This window comes from Argiope bruennichi, chromosome 11 (assembly GCF_947563725.1).
Source record: "Argiope bruennichi chromosome 11, qqArgBrue1.1, whole genome shotgun sequence".
In the NCBI taxonomy this organism is placed as follows: Eukaryota; Metazoa; Arthropoda; class Arachnida; order Araneae; family Araneidae; genus Argiope; species Argiope bruennichi.
Window position 1 is genome coordinate 75163795 of NC_079161.1, and position 20465 is coordinate 75184259.

General features: G+C 24.7%; 1 protein-coding gene across 3 annotated transcripts; it reads left to right on the plus strand.

Moving 5' to 3' along the window:
- The first annotated feature begins 1254 nt into the window (after window positions 1-1254).
- LOC129956989 (vesicle-associated membrane protein 7-like) lies at window positions 1255-20012 on the plus strand. 3 transcript variants are annotated; one of them, XM_056069086.1, is made up of 9 exons: window positions 1255-1393; window positions 2176-2324; window positions 5821-5878; window positions 9365-9414; window positions 12094-12181; window positions 13615-13705; window positions 16446-16513; window positions 18228-18320; window positions 19547-20012. In XM_056069086.1, exons 2-9 carry the CDS (start codon window positions 2179-2181, stop codon window positions 19607-19609), a joined length of 657 nt encoding a protein of 218 aa, XP_055925061.1. In that variant the 5' UTR covers window positions 1255-1393; window positions 2176-2178; the 3' UTR covers window positions 19610-20012. The 3 variants fall into 3 exon arrangements, with proteins under 3 accessions (XP_055925061.1, XP_055925062.1, XP_055925060.1); XM_056069087.1 differs by having other exon boundaries at window positions 1384-1453; XM_056069085.1 differs by lacking the exon at window positions 1255-1393 and adding an exon at window positions 1400-1538.
- The last annotated feature ends 453 nt before the right edge of the window (window positions 20013-20465 follow it).

The following is a 20465-nucleotide window of genomic DNA, read 5'->3' on the forward strand; positions in this document are numbered from 1 at the left end:
CACAATTTTGAAACCGTTGAGAGAAGTGACTGTACCTTTATAAGAGAGGCAACCATAATTCCGCTCCCACTGGACTGGAATTATGGTTGTTTTTCGCTTTGCCTGTGAGCTCGACAACTTATCGACGTAGACAAGCAAAAACTGTGTGTCAAATTTTACAGATCAAATTTACTCTTCACGTTTTGCTCTTATCTTTTTCATTTGAACTCGAACATATAGATAAATAAATTTTATATGAATGGGAATCATGTACCAAATTTTATCCCTTTAGCTTAGGTTATTTTTAGTTACTATGCTCACAGACCGACATGATTAGAAAAATACATTTTCCAAGTTCGTTCAGGTCTGATTTGTTGCAGTGATAATGGAAATCGAAATTTTTGACAATTTCAATATTTTCTCTCTATATACATGAAAGTAAAATTGCAGAAAACAAAAATCTTTGTATTGCAAAGCTTTTAGGATATTTGTGCAATCTTTAAGATTTTACATCATCTAAATATTTTCTATAAATACAATATTTCTCTACAATGAATTCTAGACATTGATGTTGCAGTTGCATACCGAACTAATGACGCATTTTATTTTAATAATCATATGCATCGTTTAGGCAGAAGTGTGTTTCGTTTACATTTTGCAGAACACTTTTGATCCGAAAAAAATGTACTGTTATTCGGATTTGAGCTACTATAAAGCGAAAAAGAAAGTTGACGGACAAAAATATTTCTTAGGTTTCCAGTTATTACTGTCAGGAAATTGAAATATTTCTTCCCATTGCAGTTAGCTTACGCTGAATGGAAGCCATATCAAAGATACAAAAAAAAAAAAAAAAAAAAAAAAAAGCGGAGACAAACTTGGCAATCATTTGGGAGCAAATTCGGTCATGTCTGTTCTGATTTTAGATTTTCCTCGCAATCTTTTAGTCATTCTACTATTCTAATAAGCCATATAACTTTTTTTTAATAAGCAGTTTTTTAAAGTGCGAGCTTGTATTAAATTTTCTCTGTTCATCATGCAGAATAGGTGGCTATGTAGTACTTGCAATGCTTTATTTTTCTTTGTATTTAAGTTTTTCAAATCAAAAATAAATCAACAATGATTTTATTTTAGTGCTATTTGCTTGCTATTGTTAGTTTCATTTATAAGTGACAAAAAGAAACATTAATTTATTTCAAGCGAAAGGTCTGTGATTGGTCTTGAAAAAAAATTTGAAAGGAAGCTCATTAAATAAGATTTTTTTTTTTTACAGATTATTCGTAATTTATTAACATTTCTGTGATTTTTTTATCTAGTGGAAGTTTTTCAGTGCTTCTGAACTAAAATTAGAAAATAATATGGCAACTGTTGCAAACTCAAATATTATTATTCACTGTCACTTGTGACTTGAAATCAGGTTTGGTAAAAATTTTTTATTGCGCTGTAGATTATTCTTCATAATTGCGAAATTTTCACAGTAACCCTCTGTTTTTATCTTTTACAACTAATATGTATTAAAATTTTGTATAGATATTAATTTTAAAGATTCAAAGAAAGTCCGTGTAAGTTACTAGGATTAATTTCTTTTGTCAAAATCTTGGGAAGTATTTATTTTGCCTGCCTGCGATTAGTAATTAGATATTCTGTTTGTGTTCAAGATTTTTATTGAATGTGAATTTTGCCGACTTAAATTATTGTAATGTAGCTGAAAAGATTTTCTTGTGCGCCTTATTTATTTCGAATCCTATAATGTGCTGTTTTGCTTTATATGGGATTGGATTAATTATCAAAAGGATTGAGTTTTTATATTAATTCTTTAAGCTAATGTGGATGTTTTTATTTTTTAACATTGGAAATATTTAATAAGAATGAAGAGAGGCTTTAATTTTGAAGTTTGCAATTCTATTTAAAATTTCGATAAAATATTTTCATTCTTCACTTTAGATTTTAAAGTTGATGTTTTGTCCTATGCATATAAGTTCCATAATGTTTTAAATTTGTTATTTATAAAATTCTAATGTAATATTAAACAATTCTTTTAATTTATAAGGAAATAATTGTAGTATTTTAAACATGTCATTTTGAATAAAACCATTACAATTTTGTGTAGTTATTAATTGCATGCATGAGCTACCGACAAACCGATAATTTAAAAGAATTTTACATATTTTACCAATTTTATGATACTTCTATTTACAGAAAATGCCTATATTGTATTCTGTTGTTGCTCATGGGAGCACTGTGTTGGCTAAATATGCAAGATGTGCTGGTAATTTTTCTGAAGTGACCGAACAAATATTAGCTAAAATATCACTGGAGCAACCAAAACTCACTTACTCACATGGAAGGTATTTTTCTTTTTATCATTTCTAATGTATTTATATTCCATTTTATTCTGTAAATTTAAAAGGTTTAAATCAAAACGTGGTAAAATCTAGGAATTTTTGCAATCCTTTTTGAATTGTTGGCTGCTTTTGCTCTTCTTTATTGTAACAGCAATAGGGTTTACTTGATGATTTTATGATTAGATTCACAGCTTTGATTTTGCTGAGCTCACTTATGCAATAAACGTTTTGGAAAGATTTCACTACCGTCGTGGTGAATATCCATGTTTGATTGTTAAGCAGTCGAGTCTCTGTGACCAGTATAATAAGGAAGCTATTCTTTTTTTGCAAAATTAATTTTCTGAATAAATTTTTCCTATTATGAACACTGTTTACTTTTATCTTTCTCGTGGCTATAAAGAGCAGTGTTGTATTTTATTTTGATTTTTAATAATGAAATAATTCAGTTTTAAATAAAAGTCCAAAATTTCTTTGAAGGTTTGTAAGGAAAATGGATCTCTATTCTTAATGTATGAAATTTTGAAAATGGGTTAAAAATAAATTATTAAAAATTGTAAATGAAACATTTTTTTTTTTTATTTTTTTTTATTTTACAGAAAATTAGCTAACTTTAACTTGGTTTCTCCATTTTATAAGAAATTTATGTATCAAGTCTAGAATTTTTGTTTCAACAAAATAGTAATAATTGCTAGTGAAACATTTTAAAAATCAAAACAGTAATATAAAATTATTTCTGGTGAATAGCTATATTAAGTTTAATAGGATTGGTGATTGTCTCGGAAGGTATATTTTGATGTTTTTAGATTTTTATAAATCTAGTTATTATTCAGATTAGAAAGAAAGTAGAATTCCTAATTTCTATGGTTTTAAATTGTCATCTTATATTGTAAATTTCTATAAATTATAAAGTAATCTTGATGTTCCAATTCTTTTTATTAAGACTTATTACAGTAAGTCAAGTGTCTTTATGATCAATTTGGTTGGATAAACTCTGAAGCCTCGAATTTATAATAGGAAGTACTAGAATTCTGACATAATATTGGTAATTCTATTTATGATTGGCATGACTTTGGATCATTTTCTTGCCCAAATTTAAAATATTAAATATTGATGTATCTCAATGAAATTTGGTATATTGATGTATTAATATTCCAAGAAAAGCATAATTTACAGTTACAAAATGAAAATACATCATGATAGACATGACAATTCTTTATTACCATTCAATTGCTCAAAATTATGGCATATTTGAAAAATAGAAATTTTAGTTATCATAATCAGTATTTTCATCTGATATTCAATTTAAAAAAAATAAGGAATTTAAATAAAATAAAAAAGAAATGTCAATTAAAAAATATTTAGTACCATGCCAGACATAATATCTCATGTAAAATTTAGAATCATCTTTGTATATTCCCTTCTTAATTTTAATCTATTTCATTAATGTACAATTATATGTTTTATAGGTAATGCATTATATTAATCATCAACATTATCAAACTTTATAAAATCCTCAAGAATCGAGCAATATAGAAGCTATAGCAATTTATACAATTCCGTTTATTTCTAAATAATTCCTTTTATTTACTAAACTGCATGCTGATCAGATACAAATTTAAATCTTCTTTTTATTTTAGTTTGCACCAAATGTTTAATTTGATATTATTCATTTGCTATTTTTGTATTAGGCTGTAGAATTCTTCATTTTCATGCTTTACAATTGATTACCCATGTTACAGTTTCAGTTTTTCTTATTTGCTATTCAATATTTTCTTTTTTGGACTGTTCAATATATTCACCCATTTCGACATTTTCAATACAGTTACCAGATCTAAAATTAACACAGAAATTGTAAAATACAATATGTACAAAAGCAGTGTGCTTTTCTTGTGCCTGGCATTCCTTTTATTTCTTAATTATTAGTAATTCGCATCTCAATCAGTTTTTTTTTTGCAGTTTCTATTTGCTGTTTTATTCATACAAGATATTAGTCATATGCAAATTTTCTTCCCATTATTTACAAATTCAAATAAATGTTCCTAAATCTGCCTTTCTTATTGAAATAACTTCTTGAACATGAGGTCTGTAGTCTTACCTGTACCATCAATATCACCTTTACCATGAAATGTGACTGAGAAATGCTAGGTTGCGAATCTCATTCAATGTCATCTAGAAAATGATATATTTTTGTTTAAAGTGCTGCAAAGTTCCATCTGACTAATACTATCTTTTGCATTTTTTTTTTAGCTCTGAATGTTTTCTGAAACTTTTACTAGAATTTATTAAATACAATTATTACATATTTATCATGGTACTTATAATCAGAGATCTCAACATAAGGTTCAGAGCTAACACCAGTGATAGTACCATAATAGACCATCATAGAATGCAGTGTAGAAGATACACATTCTGTCATTGTATAAACTTAATTTAATTTCATTCTGATTAATGTGAGAATAATTTTCACTAAAATCATCTTAAATTAATAAGACAGATTTTTTTAAATTTGTAAATAATGTGAACTGTGTGCATGCATCTGGAATTGTGCAAGTTACTTCTTGTATAATTAATAAAACAGCATGTATTTTGTTTTATATTACAATTCTATTTGCTGCTTTTGCCTAATGCTTATATGATATTTGAGTTATGTTCTTTGCTATTGTGGTATAAAAAATTGCCATCAATACTGTGGAAAATAAATAAAATGAAAATAAACAAATAGTGTCAGACATAACTATCTGTAAGCTTTTCTGATTTTTATTTCCATTTTTCATTGTAAGCTGTTCCTTCCATATATATATATATAATATACAATTAAAAATTTTATACAGGGAGATATTTATTTTTTAAACTAAAAAAGAATTTTTTTAAATAGACATAAGACATTAACATAAAAAGGGTTCCAACAAAAATTTAGTTTATAATTGTAATTTTGGTGTTTTTAGACAGGGTTAAGACAAATCTTCAGAACAGAGTTATATCAGTAAAAAATTACCTTTGCATTTACAATATTTATTTTATTTACAAGATGCTAGATATATTATCCACAAGTTAAAATGAAAACAAAAACATTAAATTAAAAAATAATTTCTAAGTCAAACTTTGTATGATATTAGCCTATTAAGATGATATAAATTTATATAGTTGATAAATTAAAATTCATTTATCATATAATCTCAAATTTTCATGACGATTTCTGTGTAAGAGCAGATGAGATGCATTAAAAAGAATAATACTTTTCATTATAATTCTCTTAAATCATTTATAATTCTACATTATTTTATATTTTAATCATTTATTTTTAACTTGTGAAGCATTTATTGTAAGCATATACTTACCTCCTTGTAAAGCTTTTTTTCTAAGTTATAGATGTTCTGGTGAAAATTTTCATAAAGATTTAAATATATTTTTAATTTCGGTTAATTTTAGTCCACTTATGGTGCAAATTTGAAAACATTGTAAATATTATATAAAATAACATCTTTAAATACTTTTGTAGCTACTTGTTCCATTATATCTTGGAAGATGAAATTATCTACCTCTGCATAACAGATGATGTAAGTATAACTAGATATTCACTTGTATTATTTCTATTTTTTAATTTATTATGCTAATTTATGGTTATATTTTTAAAAGATTTATATATGTTTGAGTTTCTTAAAATTTAAAGCAAATATATTTTATTGGTGTATAATTGTTATTTAAATATAATAAACTTAAATAGTTTCAAATTATAATTTCAAATTTTATTGCAACTGCCACTTTTGTGGTTTTGAATTTTATTTTATGTATGAATATATGGTGAATCCATTATCTAATTAAAAAATGAATCTCTCTTAATTTAAAATTTTGACATAATATCTTATTTAAATTTGATGCTTTTACTTAAGTTTTCTCTCAGTTATGGAAATCTTCTGTGCATTTGCTAGGAGATATTTATTTCACTAAAATAAGGATGGTATAAAAGAAGATGTATCTAATTAACAAAAATCAAATTCAAGGCTTAGTAAAAATTCCTGAAAATGCGTGTCTTCTGTGAATCATCTGTATCTAGAGTAAAACAATCCAAAAATGCTAGTTTCGTGATCAGTAATGAAATGGTAATAAAACCCATTGCAATATGACATGAATATTTGGAAAGTTTTAAAGAAATCTGATAAACAGTTGATTTTTATTGTAATGACTGAATAAATTTTTATATTTGGCATAAAGTGGGTTGAGAATTTTAATTTGGAGAAATGTAAGTCATCTGACATATCTTAAAAGGAAATCTACTTGAGAATTAAGAAGTATTTGTGATTAAAATTAGGATAACAAGGCCCGATTTATTTATTTTGTCACAAATTGTTTTCCCTTTATTTGAAAAATCAAATTTAATATAATCTGCTTGACTTCAATGTGGTAAAATATTTATAGTGTTTAAAACTATTGCTTTTGAATTATTAAGTTGGTTGAAAAAGGATTTAAAAATTTTTCTGGTTTAATATAAATTAAATTAATTATCCTTGCACATAGAATATGCCATTATTTGATATAGTTATTATAAACAAAATTATTTAATGATTGTTAAGATTATTGCAATATATATTTTATTTGTATTCGATTCTATTACTTATTAATAGTAAATATATTCTAAATTGCACTTGCATATTAAGTCATTTTTGTATCCTGTTTTCATGGATTTTGCAATCATCTCATTTCTATGTTTCAAAGGCTATATTTGTTTGATCACAGCCTGTATAAGTATTTTTGTCTAATACCAAGCAGTCACCCTTAAAGTTACATAATTGTCACATTAACTGCTGCTAGCTCTCAATATCAATAAGGCATTAATTGTTAATAGCTGCAAAACAATTTTGTGAAAAATCTTTTTTAGTTCACATCTTTAACAAATGTTCTATATGTTGAATGGGCTTTTGTCTGATAATTTTTTTTCTGCGGGATTTTGATTTTCTGTATTAGTTGTTGCTAACTATCTTGAAGAAAAAAAAGTTTCAAGTCTCTTGTAGTTTATTAAAGCTAAAAAAAAATTAAATTTTGGCTGAAAGAAGTTTAAAAATTCAGTGTCGTATTGACAATGAGTGGCAACCTTAGTGCAGTGAGCTGAATTGGATATTTTTAAAAAGTGACTTTTCAGTCTGTTCTAATTCATGTTAACTTTTTATGCCGATAATTAGTTGCTGCAGCCATTACTCCATTTGTGATCTTTTGTTCTATATGTATACAAGAAAATAGCCAAATACTTGTAACGTTTTTCATACAGTTTATATCCTTATATTCAACTTCTTTAAATTTTTCTGAACCCTAACTTTAATTTTAGTTTCACTACTCAAACAATTTGAAAAATTGAGTAAAATTAGAAAAATAGTTGTACAGAAATGAAATTTATGTCCCTGAGAAGCTAATTTTTTACATTTTATAATGCTGTAACAATTTTTATGCAATGGTATATTTCAAAATTGTGGTTGAAAAACACATTCATTTGACATTCATTTTGCCCCTTTTTATATGGGGTGGGAACATAGATAGAATACATCAGTCATTCGTTAGGTACTAAGAAACTTGTGCCAAATATTGTTTTATTCTGTCAAGGGGTGTGGAAATATACAATGTTCAAACAAATAAAGAAATGGTCGTTCAATCTTGTATATATATATAATGCTAGTTCAGCATCTTGTACTACTTTTTTGAGAATTTCACTTTATAAATTTAGTATGTCGAGTCAATTTATGTGAGTAATTCTGTTTTTCTTGTAATTTTTTTTAAATTTATGAATTATTTAGAAGAGAAATTTTGAAATTAGTTAATCATGAAAAAATTAGAGGGTTTTATAACTGTAATATATATTTTCTCTTTCTTGCTCAATTGTTTTATTTGTTGAAATAACTAGCTACACTTATGAGCTGCTGATTTGCTGGGAATATTGGGTCCATTTAATTTTAGTTAAATTTCTTATACTTTGTTTATGATTCCATCTGTAACCTGTTTTTAATCATTATTTTAATAGTAGTATTATTTTAATAGTACCACAATTGCTATTTCATTGTGTGCATAATTCACCCTAAGCAGCCAAGTCCCATAATATCATAGAACTATTAAATAGGTAATACTTTACTGTTTGGTCCATACATTTCCTAACTTTCTATCATAATTTCTCCATAATTACTTACATAAACTCTTCAATACCTAAACAGAATTATTCTTTAATTTTAAATAGTAGACGAAAAATACTCAAATATTCGAAGAAATAATGAAAATGGTTTAAATTTGAGTTCAGCTATAAAATCTGTTTTTAAAAATTAAAAAAAATGACAACATTTAGGAAATATTTACATTAATAAATCAGTACCATTAAAAGAGAATTTTTTACATTTTAAAATGATGTAGAAATTAATTTTGTTTTATAATATTTTGAAAAGTATAGCAAAAAAAAAAAAAAAAAAATCCCAAAATTTTACCTTAATTTTTAATTGACTAAAATAAGAAAAAAATAATTTGAGATGTACATTCTACCTTCCAAAATGTATCTGGACCATATTTGATGCCTATAATTGACTCGCACAGACACAAACATTCATTTTTATTATTTATATATATATATGATATATGGTTTAGATCCTACAGATATCTGAACGGGAATTTGATTTGAAAGTGTATAAATAGTAATATTTATGCCTGATGTGATAACCACTTAATGCATTTTTACTAACTTAGTTATTGCCTTTATTATCTTGTTCTTTAAATATGTTGTAGTATATATGCATTTTAAAATTGATGAACAAATGTTAAAATTAAGGTTTCATTTTTTTTTTCTTTCTTTTATAATATAATTTTCTTTTGGTTGAGCAATTATTTCGTAACTTTTTCTTTGTTCTACAATGTATTTTGATATTTAATTTTCATTAAATTTAAGATAAATTTAAAATTGTGTCATATGTTACTATATAAAATAGGCTTGAATTTAATACTGTCTAATTCTTTTCAGTTTAATGTATAAACCATACATATTTGAGTTAATAATATATTCTTAAAAATATTTGTAGGATTTTGACAGATCACATGCATTTAGTTTCCTGAATGAAATTAAACGAAGGTAAATTTTTATTTTTATAAATTTTTTTAATTGCATGTATCTAATTTTTTTTTTTTAATTCTGCATGTATCTAATATAGTTGATGGGTTTGGTCTGCTTTAACTTAAATTTTCTTGCAAAACTGCGTAGTATTTTTCAGTAATTTTATGCTTTTTAGTTAAAATTGCTTTTTGAAGGCGATAGAGGCAGCAAGTGCTTCACATTTATATTTTTAGGTTTTACTGACATAGTATTTCATTTACTTACTTTGTAGTATTCATAAAAAAAGATTAGTTTCATTACTTAAAATAAAAACTCATATTTAGTTTTTATTAAAAATATTTAATAATTAAACTTATATAAGAAGAGTTAACCATTTTAGTTCCATAAAGAGTCAACAGAGTTACTTCATACATCAGAAAACCAAAATTGTTACATTTGATGTCATATGGAAAAATCTAAAGTTTTAAAGTGATATATTCTATTAGCTACATTTAATAAAATATATTTGGTGCATTAATATTTTATATATAAAAAAGAGTTCTTCCCTGTGACCAAATCTGAATGAATTAATAAGTTTTAAGTACTGCTATTTTAGACTATTTCAATTGCCTCCTTGTTCTAAATATAACTAATGTAACCTGGGAAATGCATAAAAATGATTTTTCTCTCTCCCTGCACATTTATTGACAGAAAGAAACATGAAATATATTTCTCCATCATTTCAAAAGTTTTTTGAAATTTAAAATACATGAATCTATGATGTTTTATAATTTAAGCTACAATTAGAATGATTATCTTGTATATATTTATAATATAAAAATAAAAATTGACTTCTTAATATTGTTGCAGGATATATATTTTAAATACATATTTTTACACAACTATTTCTTTAAATTATTTTGGATATTTTTGGAAGTATTGATAGTTAAGAATTCAAAAAGGGGGAGTAGGGAGGATTTGAATTTGTTAACATTTTCTTTAAAATGCTTATTCTCTTTTATTTCCCTTTCAGTTTTAAAGAAAGGTAAAGGATAACAGCAATGCTGTTTCCAGACTTTATTTTAAAAATGTTGGTATTTCTATTTTTTTTATTAATTTTTTGGTTTGACCCTTTTTAAGGATGCAAATGTCTTTGTAACAAAATTGCTACTGACCTCTGCTTCTTATCCATGCATATTATTTTTAATTGAATTTCTCTCATCTTTGATTTCTTATTACTGCTTTCTTTCAGCCTATTGAATTCATATTACTTTTTATGTAACTTTTTTAGCATAATATATATATGCTGTAGTTGATATATAATTTTTCAAATTTTTATTTTTTATATGTACATTTGTATTATCAATGCATTTTTAAATTATATTGATTTTTTTTTTTAGGTTGGGAATTTTTTTTAAATAAACAGGAAACGGACATTAATTTCAATTAATTGTATGCATTTTGTAAACAATTATTTGCATCGTGTATTTCTAAATATAATTTTCTTTTAAATTGTTTCAACATTTTGAAATAATTTTAAAGTAGATTAAATTAACAAAAATAATAAGCAAAATCCAAAAGAATTTAGTAGAAAATGATTTTAATCTATATTTTAAATGTACATTTTAAAAATATAGTAGAATATAAAAAAATATTATTTTTGAATTCTTGCATTAAAATAGTGTTGTTGTTGTTACTTCCCATGGCACTTGCCATGGACAAGCCCTCTGTTATAAAGACAGCGATTTAAGCTGGTGGGGGGAGCGTCTCTTGTTTTTTTTAGTAGTGCTAATAAGGGCCAAGAGTATGACTTTGCTACTCACGCATCACTCATTTGCTTGCACAATCCCTTTTTACAGGAGGGCACATTCACACATCTCACAGATAGAACAACCATGCCCAAACCGGGACTCAAACCCAGGACGCCCAGATCACAGGGAAGACACGCTACCCCTATGCCAGGACGCCGGCATTAAAATAATTTAATGGGGAAAGGTTAAAATGTTGATTAAAGGTTTGGCTTATGAGTGACAATGCCATTGAAAATTGTCTAGAAATTTAGAAATACATATTGACTTCTTAGAAAAAAGAAAAAGAATGAAATGTGTTTGTTTTAATCATAGAAGTTATATGTAACCTGTTGCGTAACTGACTGTTGTGTTGCTGACTATAGATCATTCTGTAAAATTAATCCTGATAATTTATGTGCACACAAAAAGAAACCACAAAAATCTGTTGATTGTTAGTATTAAATAATCTTTTACAAATCAAATTAAATTCATTGAATATTTTTCACTAAAGTTATGATAAAAAAAAAAAAAAATTCAGAGTTCTTTAGTGTGTTTTATTGTTTTTAAAGGAGGATGGAATAATTTCTTCCCTCTGTACTGTTTAAGTGATGGTGAAATAATAGAAGTTTAAGTAAATTTACTCCTTACTAGATATAAAGAAGTAATTTTAGAAATGAAGAAAATTATGCATGATTATGTGATATAAATCTATATAATCAATACAATGATTATAAATGAAGTGGTACTGAAGTGATACCTGCTTTATATTTATTTTTATACTGTAATTTTTCAAGTAAAATGTTGGAAAATTAATATATATCTAAACATGATTATATTCATAGCTTTGATCAGTAGTGTTTATTAAAAAATTTTTAAGTTAATAATATTTTGCTTTGGAAATTAAACTTGCTATTTTTTTACTATTTAGATTTAAAAATGCATATGGAACAAGAGCTTTGACAGCTTTACCGTATGCTATGAACAGTGAGTTTTCAAGGATATTAGCATCTCAAATGGTAAGAGAAATATGATATGTATTTCATTCTTTATTAAAAAATAATAAACAAATTAGAGGAGTGAGGAAACTTGCCAAAGTATTACTGAAAAAATACTGATTTTATTATAATTACATTTTTAATTTAGAAATTTTTTTTTTAAGAAGTGATGAAAGACAGCAGTATGGATCTGTGTATTAACATTTTATTAAATGCATTTAATATTATGTTCTTTTCTAGCATAACTTTAGTTTTATACAAGCATGTAAATAATAATATTTAATAATGATAAAAATATTCTAAACTATCTTCTCTCTTTTATAGTAATATATTTATATATTTTTTTAGAACTATTAAGTTTTGTCCATGCTATTTTTTTCCCTATAAATTTTGATTTTAGAATGTAATGAGAAAATACTTTAAAGAAAATAAATTTGGATTTAAAAAAATGTATATAACAACAAATGATGTGCTTAATTACATTATTACTGAGAGTATATTTTTATTTATTTGAAGTAAGCACCCTGCGGAGATGGACTCTATTTACAGTGTGCATGAATCAAAAGAACATAAGGAATACACACACACATAAAGGAACAGCAAAGAATTCAGAATTCCAAATTTCTAAACCATATTTAAATAAATATGTAAACAGCTAGCAAGTGTCAAAGTAAAACACGCACAAGCACAATCTTAGCACAGAAGCTTATATTTCTTATGATTTATTAAAGAAACATTTTGAAGTAATATTTTAATATTTTCTCTTGTTTAAATCATTGCTAAAACATATATTTTTAGATATATATAATTATACTGTTTTTATATTTATGTTGCAACATGTTATTCTGACACTTATTATAAAAAAGTGGTATGTAGATCTGTGGTCAATTTTAAAATTTTCAGCAAAAATCATGACCTTTACTATTACATTATTAACCTGTGGAACAAAAGAATAGTTTTAATATATCTTCGAATTCTTATGCAGTATTTTGCTAAAATTTCCAGTATTTTTATGTATTAAGAAATTTAACATACAGTTTTAATAGATTTTTTAGAATGTTTTCATTTTATTTTTAAAAAATTAATTTTCATAAATTTTTTTTTTATATTAACTAGCTTGTAAAAATGTTTTTAATAATGTTTGTTGTATAAATACAGTGATTTTGAGTAGACAGAAAGCCAGAATATTAATATTATTAGTAGACATAAGCCAGGAAAATGTTGCAGGTGTAGTTAAACGTTTTTTACAGTTTCTGTAGCTAGTTAAATAAGCTCTCATTAATATATTATTATTTTGAAATTATGTAGGCTCTTGCTATATAATGAACAATGGTTATAACATAGATATAGGTAGAAATATTTTTATCAATTAGCAATTCATATAATAGTTAATTAATGTGAGTTTCTTATATCAAATTATTTGTACAAAGAATTTATTTTATTAATTTTTGCAGAAACATTTTTCTGAAAACAAAGATGTTGACAGACTATCGAAAGTTCAGGGAGAAATTGATGAGCTGACAGAAATCATGGTTCAAAACATTGGTAAGTTTTATTAGGTTATTGTATTTCATTTGTTATTTTCTACTTGGATACATTGTTGTTAGTACATTATTTTAGTTCATACATTGTTTACATTGTAAGATTTCTCTAGTTTAGATTTTGAATTTATATTTGTATATTAATCCAAAAAAATTATCTTTGTAAAATTTTTAATTGCTCATTTAAAAAATATAAAATATCATTTTTTAATAAAAATATCAAATATAAAATATAATTTTTTAATAAAAATATCAAATATAAAATATCATTTTTTAATATCATCTTTGTATATATAAAGTATACAAAGATTTAAAAAAGAAAATTCCACCTCAAATTTGTCCTTAAATTTCGAAGTTTCGGAATCTGCTCTAGTTTGAAATGCATAAAATCTCTGAAAACCTGAGTACTTGTGATATTTTTTGCCTTGTCCAAGGTCTATAACGTGTATGTGATGAAGAGTAAGAGCCATAATATCTTTATGAGAGTGCATGAGATAGTTTTAGAGAGACCATTTCCACTGATTTTTCATTTATATTTAAGAACTAAATGCATGATATTATGATTAAATAAAGGGGAATGATTTTATGTTGTGAACAAATAAAGGGGGAACCTCTCACTTTTGCTCAGTTTTTAAAATGAGAATGTTTGCGTGTGAACTACCTGTCATTTTTGAATATTAGTCTTACTTGCATGTCTTTGGTAAATGTAATCAATAGATATCTTTCGTGATTAAATTTAATTGGTAATTTGCTTGGTTGCATTAAGCATATCTTGAAGATTAATCAGTAGCATACATTTAATATACAAATATCAAAAGGAGTGTCATATCATTTAATATGCTTTACATGTTTTAATAAATATAGGGGGAAACAATGTTTTTAATGCGATTTACCTCTGTTTGTCCTTATTATTTCCTTTTATTTGTATATCTATATATATATGTATGTATGATTATATGTATATATAATATGTATTCATTTTGTGAATGAAATAGAAAAGAAATATCTTTATTGAAATATTTTAAATAGATTTATACAGATTGGATTTAATTACATATAAATATTCTCTATCTTCATCATGTTTACCTTTATAAATATATCATGTTTCGAATTTGAAAATCCATCTTTGATGACATTATTCTTTGAAATACTGTTATAATGATTAATTGCAAATTGGAACTGAAAACTTCCCAAAAGTCAGCACAGCAGTATGTTTTACTGAAATTTCACCAAAAATTATACTCTGTGCAATGATGCTTATTTATATCACCTGTATTTCTTATTTAAGATCATTTGAGATTTTTTAAAAATGAATATGGAGTTCTGATTGATTTATTGACAAGCTAATTTTCTCACCATTTTTTAAATAAAATTATATAAATATTTAAAATTAAATACATTGAATAGTTATTGAATATTATTAAATTGTGAAATGTAAAAATAAATGTAAAATTTTTAATTTATGCCATTCAAACATCTTATTAAAGATCTTGTTAATGTATTTAATATTTGCATAGTAACAGATTGATTCCATATTGTTATAAATAGTCACGATAAAAATGTATGTATATAAAGGCAATTTCTAAATTTTTTTAAATTTATTAAGAACTATTCAATTTAATATAATAAACAGTAAATTGGTATAATGAACTGTTTTTAAAATATTATATATAAATTGACTTAAATATATATAGATATATCGTGAATATAGAACCCATTATAGTGAACTGTTTTTAAAATACTGTAAAGATATGTTCATTACATCTAGTAAATTTTTTAAAAATATTTTAATTGATTAAAAAACAAAAAGGAGAGTAATGATGTTCACATATTTTATTCATTTTTAAATCTTCCGCTGTTGTTTTCGAAATTACTTGTTTTGATTCTACATCTTATTTTCTCTATTAATTATTAAAAAATAAATGTAAAGAAAGTAGAATGTAGATATTATTCAGATAATTTCCTATTGGAGAATATCTGTTACAATGGTTCTGGAGACTGTTTCAGAAAAAATTTCGATGCATCTTCCCTGATCATAATTCTTGGAACTCTTAAAATCACTGCTTTAAAAGGTGAGACTTTGTCCATGTTATCGTATGAATGTCATAACTAGAATCATTTTAATAGGATTTGAAGTTTTGATTGATATATTGTAGGGATAGTAAAAATATAGGTAAGTTTTTGGATGGGCTATTCAGTTTAAATGGAGTAGAAACGGTGGGAGGTTGAAATTTGTACTTCCCAGTAACTCCCTGTATGTTGAAGATAGAAAAATAAACCAAATTAAATAAATAATCTTATAATTATAATGATTTTTTTAATATCTGCAGTTAGTTTGGAAGTTAAAGATTGGAGAGTGAGTTTTAAGCCCTCAATAGTTTTTCAAGTTAAACTTGTGAATATTCCTTATAAAGCTTCCATTCTAATAGTTATATCCTTAGGAAATTAAAATAAGAATGATGGAAGGGCTGAATCCCCCTTCCATATTTGCTGAGAAAAGAAATTTTGTTTAAAATAAAATTTTGTTAAAAAAAAAAAAAAAAACTCCTCTCAGTATAAACTAATATTAGTGAAGGTTTTATGCAATATAAAGTTTTCCCACAAATGCATTATAAACTAATATTAGTGAAGGTTTTATGCAATATAAAGTTTTCCCACAAATGCATTAATGTAATTTGTTTTAAATGTTAAAGATAATTAAACTTTTTAAACCACAGTTCTTACAAAAATACTTTCTTTTTTAGATTCTGTTGCTAACAGAGGAGAGAGATTGGAATTACTGGTTGACAAAACTGAAAATTTGAATTCTGCTGTAAGTTTTAAGATTTCATTTTAGAATTTACTAGCAGGAAAAGTTTTGTCTATCAATTGAATAGTTTTATATTTTTATATAGCCTTTATGAAGTAATTTTAGTGTTTTTTTCCCCAGGAAGATTGTGTTTACATATTATAATGGTGATTCTATCAACAAAATATTTTTAGATATCAGATTATGGTAGATATTATGTTATTTTATGAAACTTTTTTGTACATGCAACATTTCTTAGGTTCAATTGCATCTTATTTACATAAAAATGTATTTGCTTCATCTGAGATTTAATTGCACAATTGTCTTAGGCAGTGCTGTTAAGAGGTAGTGGCTTGGTAATAAGGTCTGAACTTCCATCCTGGAGAGAAAGAGGACAATTAAAAAAAAAAAATCAAAATTAAGTTCAAAACTTATTACTATATTTATTGTTAAAGGATATAAGAAAATAAACTATATTTATTCCATCGCTTTCAAAAATTGAAGAAAAACTTGCAATGAACTAGTTGTAGAAACAGAATAATTTAAATTTCATTGTTGTAATAAAATGTATCATTGCAAATTATGTAAAAAATATTTTTAAAAGTAATCAAATTTAAGAAAAAAAAACAAAATTTTTAAATTGGTATTGTGATGTTTTATTTTAAGCGTATGAAAAAAAAAATTGCCTGAAATATTTTGATGAAAAATTACAAGATTTATTTAGTTAATTTCTTAGTAAAAATGTTTAAAAGGAAATTTTTAAGATGAACATTCAATTTTTCAAATTGTTTCTGAATCAAATTTGTTAGCTTTAGGTTGTTTTTTTTTTTTAAAAATCAAATAACTTATTATTTTAATAACTTATTGCACTGCTTAACTTAACTTATAACTTATTGCATTTTTTTCTTCTTTATAATTCTGAAAATATCACAAGTGTATTCTCTCAATTTTTATTTCTTCTTAGAGTATTGTATAAAGCTATGAAACTATAATCAAAGTATTGATTCATGATTAAAGTATAAACCCATGTTTGAATTTTTGTAAAATAAATAAAAAATTTAAAAATTAAGGTATATTTATTCTTCAGAAATTTTATTCAATGAATGATTTGCTATTATTTTGTATCTTTATTTTAAGGATTAATAGTTGTAGTGTTATAAAAATTTGGGATTATAAAATTAACATGTTAATAAAAAAATCTTTAGATATGATGTTTAAAAAACTTTTATAAGAAGATTTATCTTCATATATATATAGTTATTATAGTATTTGAAAAATGCTCACTTTTTATAAATTTTATTCCTATTTGTTATTCATTCTTCAGGAATGCTAAGAATAGTTTTATTTTTTTTTATGTGTTTATACTGTTCAAAGCATTTAATTTATGCTTTATTCCTAAAATCTATATTAACATAGGTAAATTGGTACGTTTTTTTGGGAAAAGTACATTTGCTTTCTACATGTCATAAATTTTTCTTCACTTTTTAAATTTTATGTTTTTTTATCTCAAAGATATTTTTTATTTTTCATTTGGAAATTAAAAATTTATTATTAATGTATTTACAAAGCTATAATTTTTGAAATTGTTTCTTTAGATCATTCACATGGACTACTGTTACAATTTTAGAAAATTAATATTCCTTACTTCCTACTGAACTAAAATATACAATGATGAAACTTGAAATATATAATTTAATAAGTTTTTGCTAATATTCTTTTATTTCCTCCCTCCCTCTAGTCTGTAACCTTTAGGAAAACAAGCAAAAATCTGGCACGTTCTATGTGCATCAAGAATGTAAAAATAACTGTGATTATTGTCCTTGTAATGCTGGTAAGTTTTTTTTTTTTTCCCCCTTTCTTTCCAATTCTTTGAAACTGTACTCATAATTTTAATGAAACGATTCACAATTTTATATTACATAATAAGGAAAAATTGTACATTCAAAATTATTTTCATGTAATCTTGTTTAGTTTTCAAATCTGAAATATAAATTTATTTATTGTAACTGCACAAATAAAAATCGAATATATTTAAAATTTGTAAAAAGGCTTGTGAGCTCCTTAAAATTTTGTATTGACTTGCCAGATTTTTTAATGGAGAATATTTCTTCAGCTCTTTAATGAAGCAAATATTTCTTTAAATCACCAGATAAGATACATACTTGGAATCTATGATTTATATAAAATGGATTTTACTAAAAATAAGATTTTCTAATAGTTGAATCGCTACACATATGTTTTAAAAGTTAATTATTTTTTTCTATGTTATTGTAAACAGAATTATTTATATTGAGAATTCAGACATCCTAGACATTCATTTGTTATAAACATGCAATAAACACTTTGTTATAAAGTTATTTTCCCTTGATTTAATATTGGTACGTGTCTGAACATTGTTTGAAAAATCTTTATATTAATTTCTTTCACCACCCCTCCAGTTTTCATTTATCTTTGATATTTATTCCATAAAAAAAATATAAATTTCTAGCTAGAATCTTATCTACATTCTACAGTTTTGATTTTAAAAAATATTTTTCTCCAAATTTCCATGAAGAATGTAACAAATCTTTTTCTTTTTAACAAATATATTATGCATTTACAACTCGGTATTTTTTTTAAAAAATTACCATCAATACATTTTTTATTTAAGAATGTCGCATTAATTTTTCTTTTTGTATTTGATTTTCTAAAATTTAAATTGAATTTTTGGTTGTTTGCTAATGTGTTTATTTGTATGAGTGTGCATTTGAGTTGATAAGCCGTGGTATTATGAGTATCTCTTATTAAGCAGCGTATGGTATTCCCATGGATAAGAAATTAACTTAAATTGGGTTCTACTAAAACTGATTCAATATTCCAACTCAGCATTTTGGCAATATTCTTAATTCTTTAATTCCAATTTAAAACATATTGTAGCCCTTATCTTTCTTATATGCTTTTAAAATTGGAGATTAAAAGAAACATTAACAATTTTAATGTATATTTTTTAAAAAATATCTATCTCTCTCTTTTTTTTTTTTTGCCTAGATTCAAAATATTTTAACATTTCCTTTTCAGGTTATTTTGTATATAATTGTGTCAGCATCTTGTGGAGGATTGAGTTGGCCAAATTGCGTGTAGCCGTTGCTGAATTTTAGATTTCTTACTTAATGAAGATTTACACATTTTAGTGTATTTGTAACAATTATTTTCAATCATAACTGATTATGAGCTGAATGTTTTAATATAAATGAAATGCCTATAAAACATTCCTGTATTTTACATTTTCCTTGAAACTGTTGATCAATCTCAATTATATTTGTATCACAAAATCACTGTTTTTATCACATTCTAAAATTTTTCAAACCAAATGTTCTAAAATGCTTTTCTGTATTTTCTTTGCTAAAAACTCCCTTCTCTTGTTATGTTTAAGCTTCCTAGTGTTTTTATGAATATTGTGACATAATAATGAATGCCCCCTATTCTATGTTTTGTAAATATATTAAGTGTTTGTGTTAAATAAAGTTCTTATTTCAGCTTGTAATCTGAGATATTTTACTATACAAGTATTTTAAACTACCTTCTTTAATGTGATATCTCGAAATTGAGAATTTTGCATATGATTTATGAAATTTCTATTGATTCTAAATGTAATAAGAGCTAAACAGTAGAAAAATAAATGTTCGTACATTGTGACATATTTAACACTATATTATTGTATCATCCATTTGTCAGTTAAATGCACATGCATTTTAATAAATCAGAATTTATTAAACATAAGAATTGTTCTCAAAGTATATAGTAGAAAAAGAAATCAAAGATAATCTTATAATTGGATAATTTTTCTAATAAGGGATTTTCTTTAAAGAGAAATTCAATTGCCTGGTCAAGAGTTGCAACTTGAATATGCATTTCATTACATAATATTATCACTGCAAATTAGTTACTTTAGTAAATATGAGTATGTTCTTTTTGTTTATAAAATAACATTTCTATC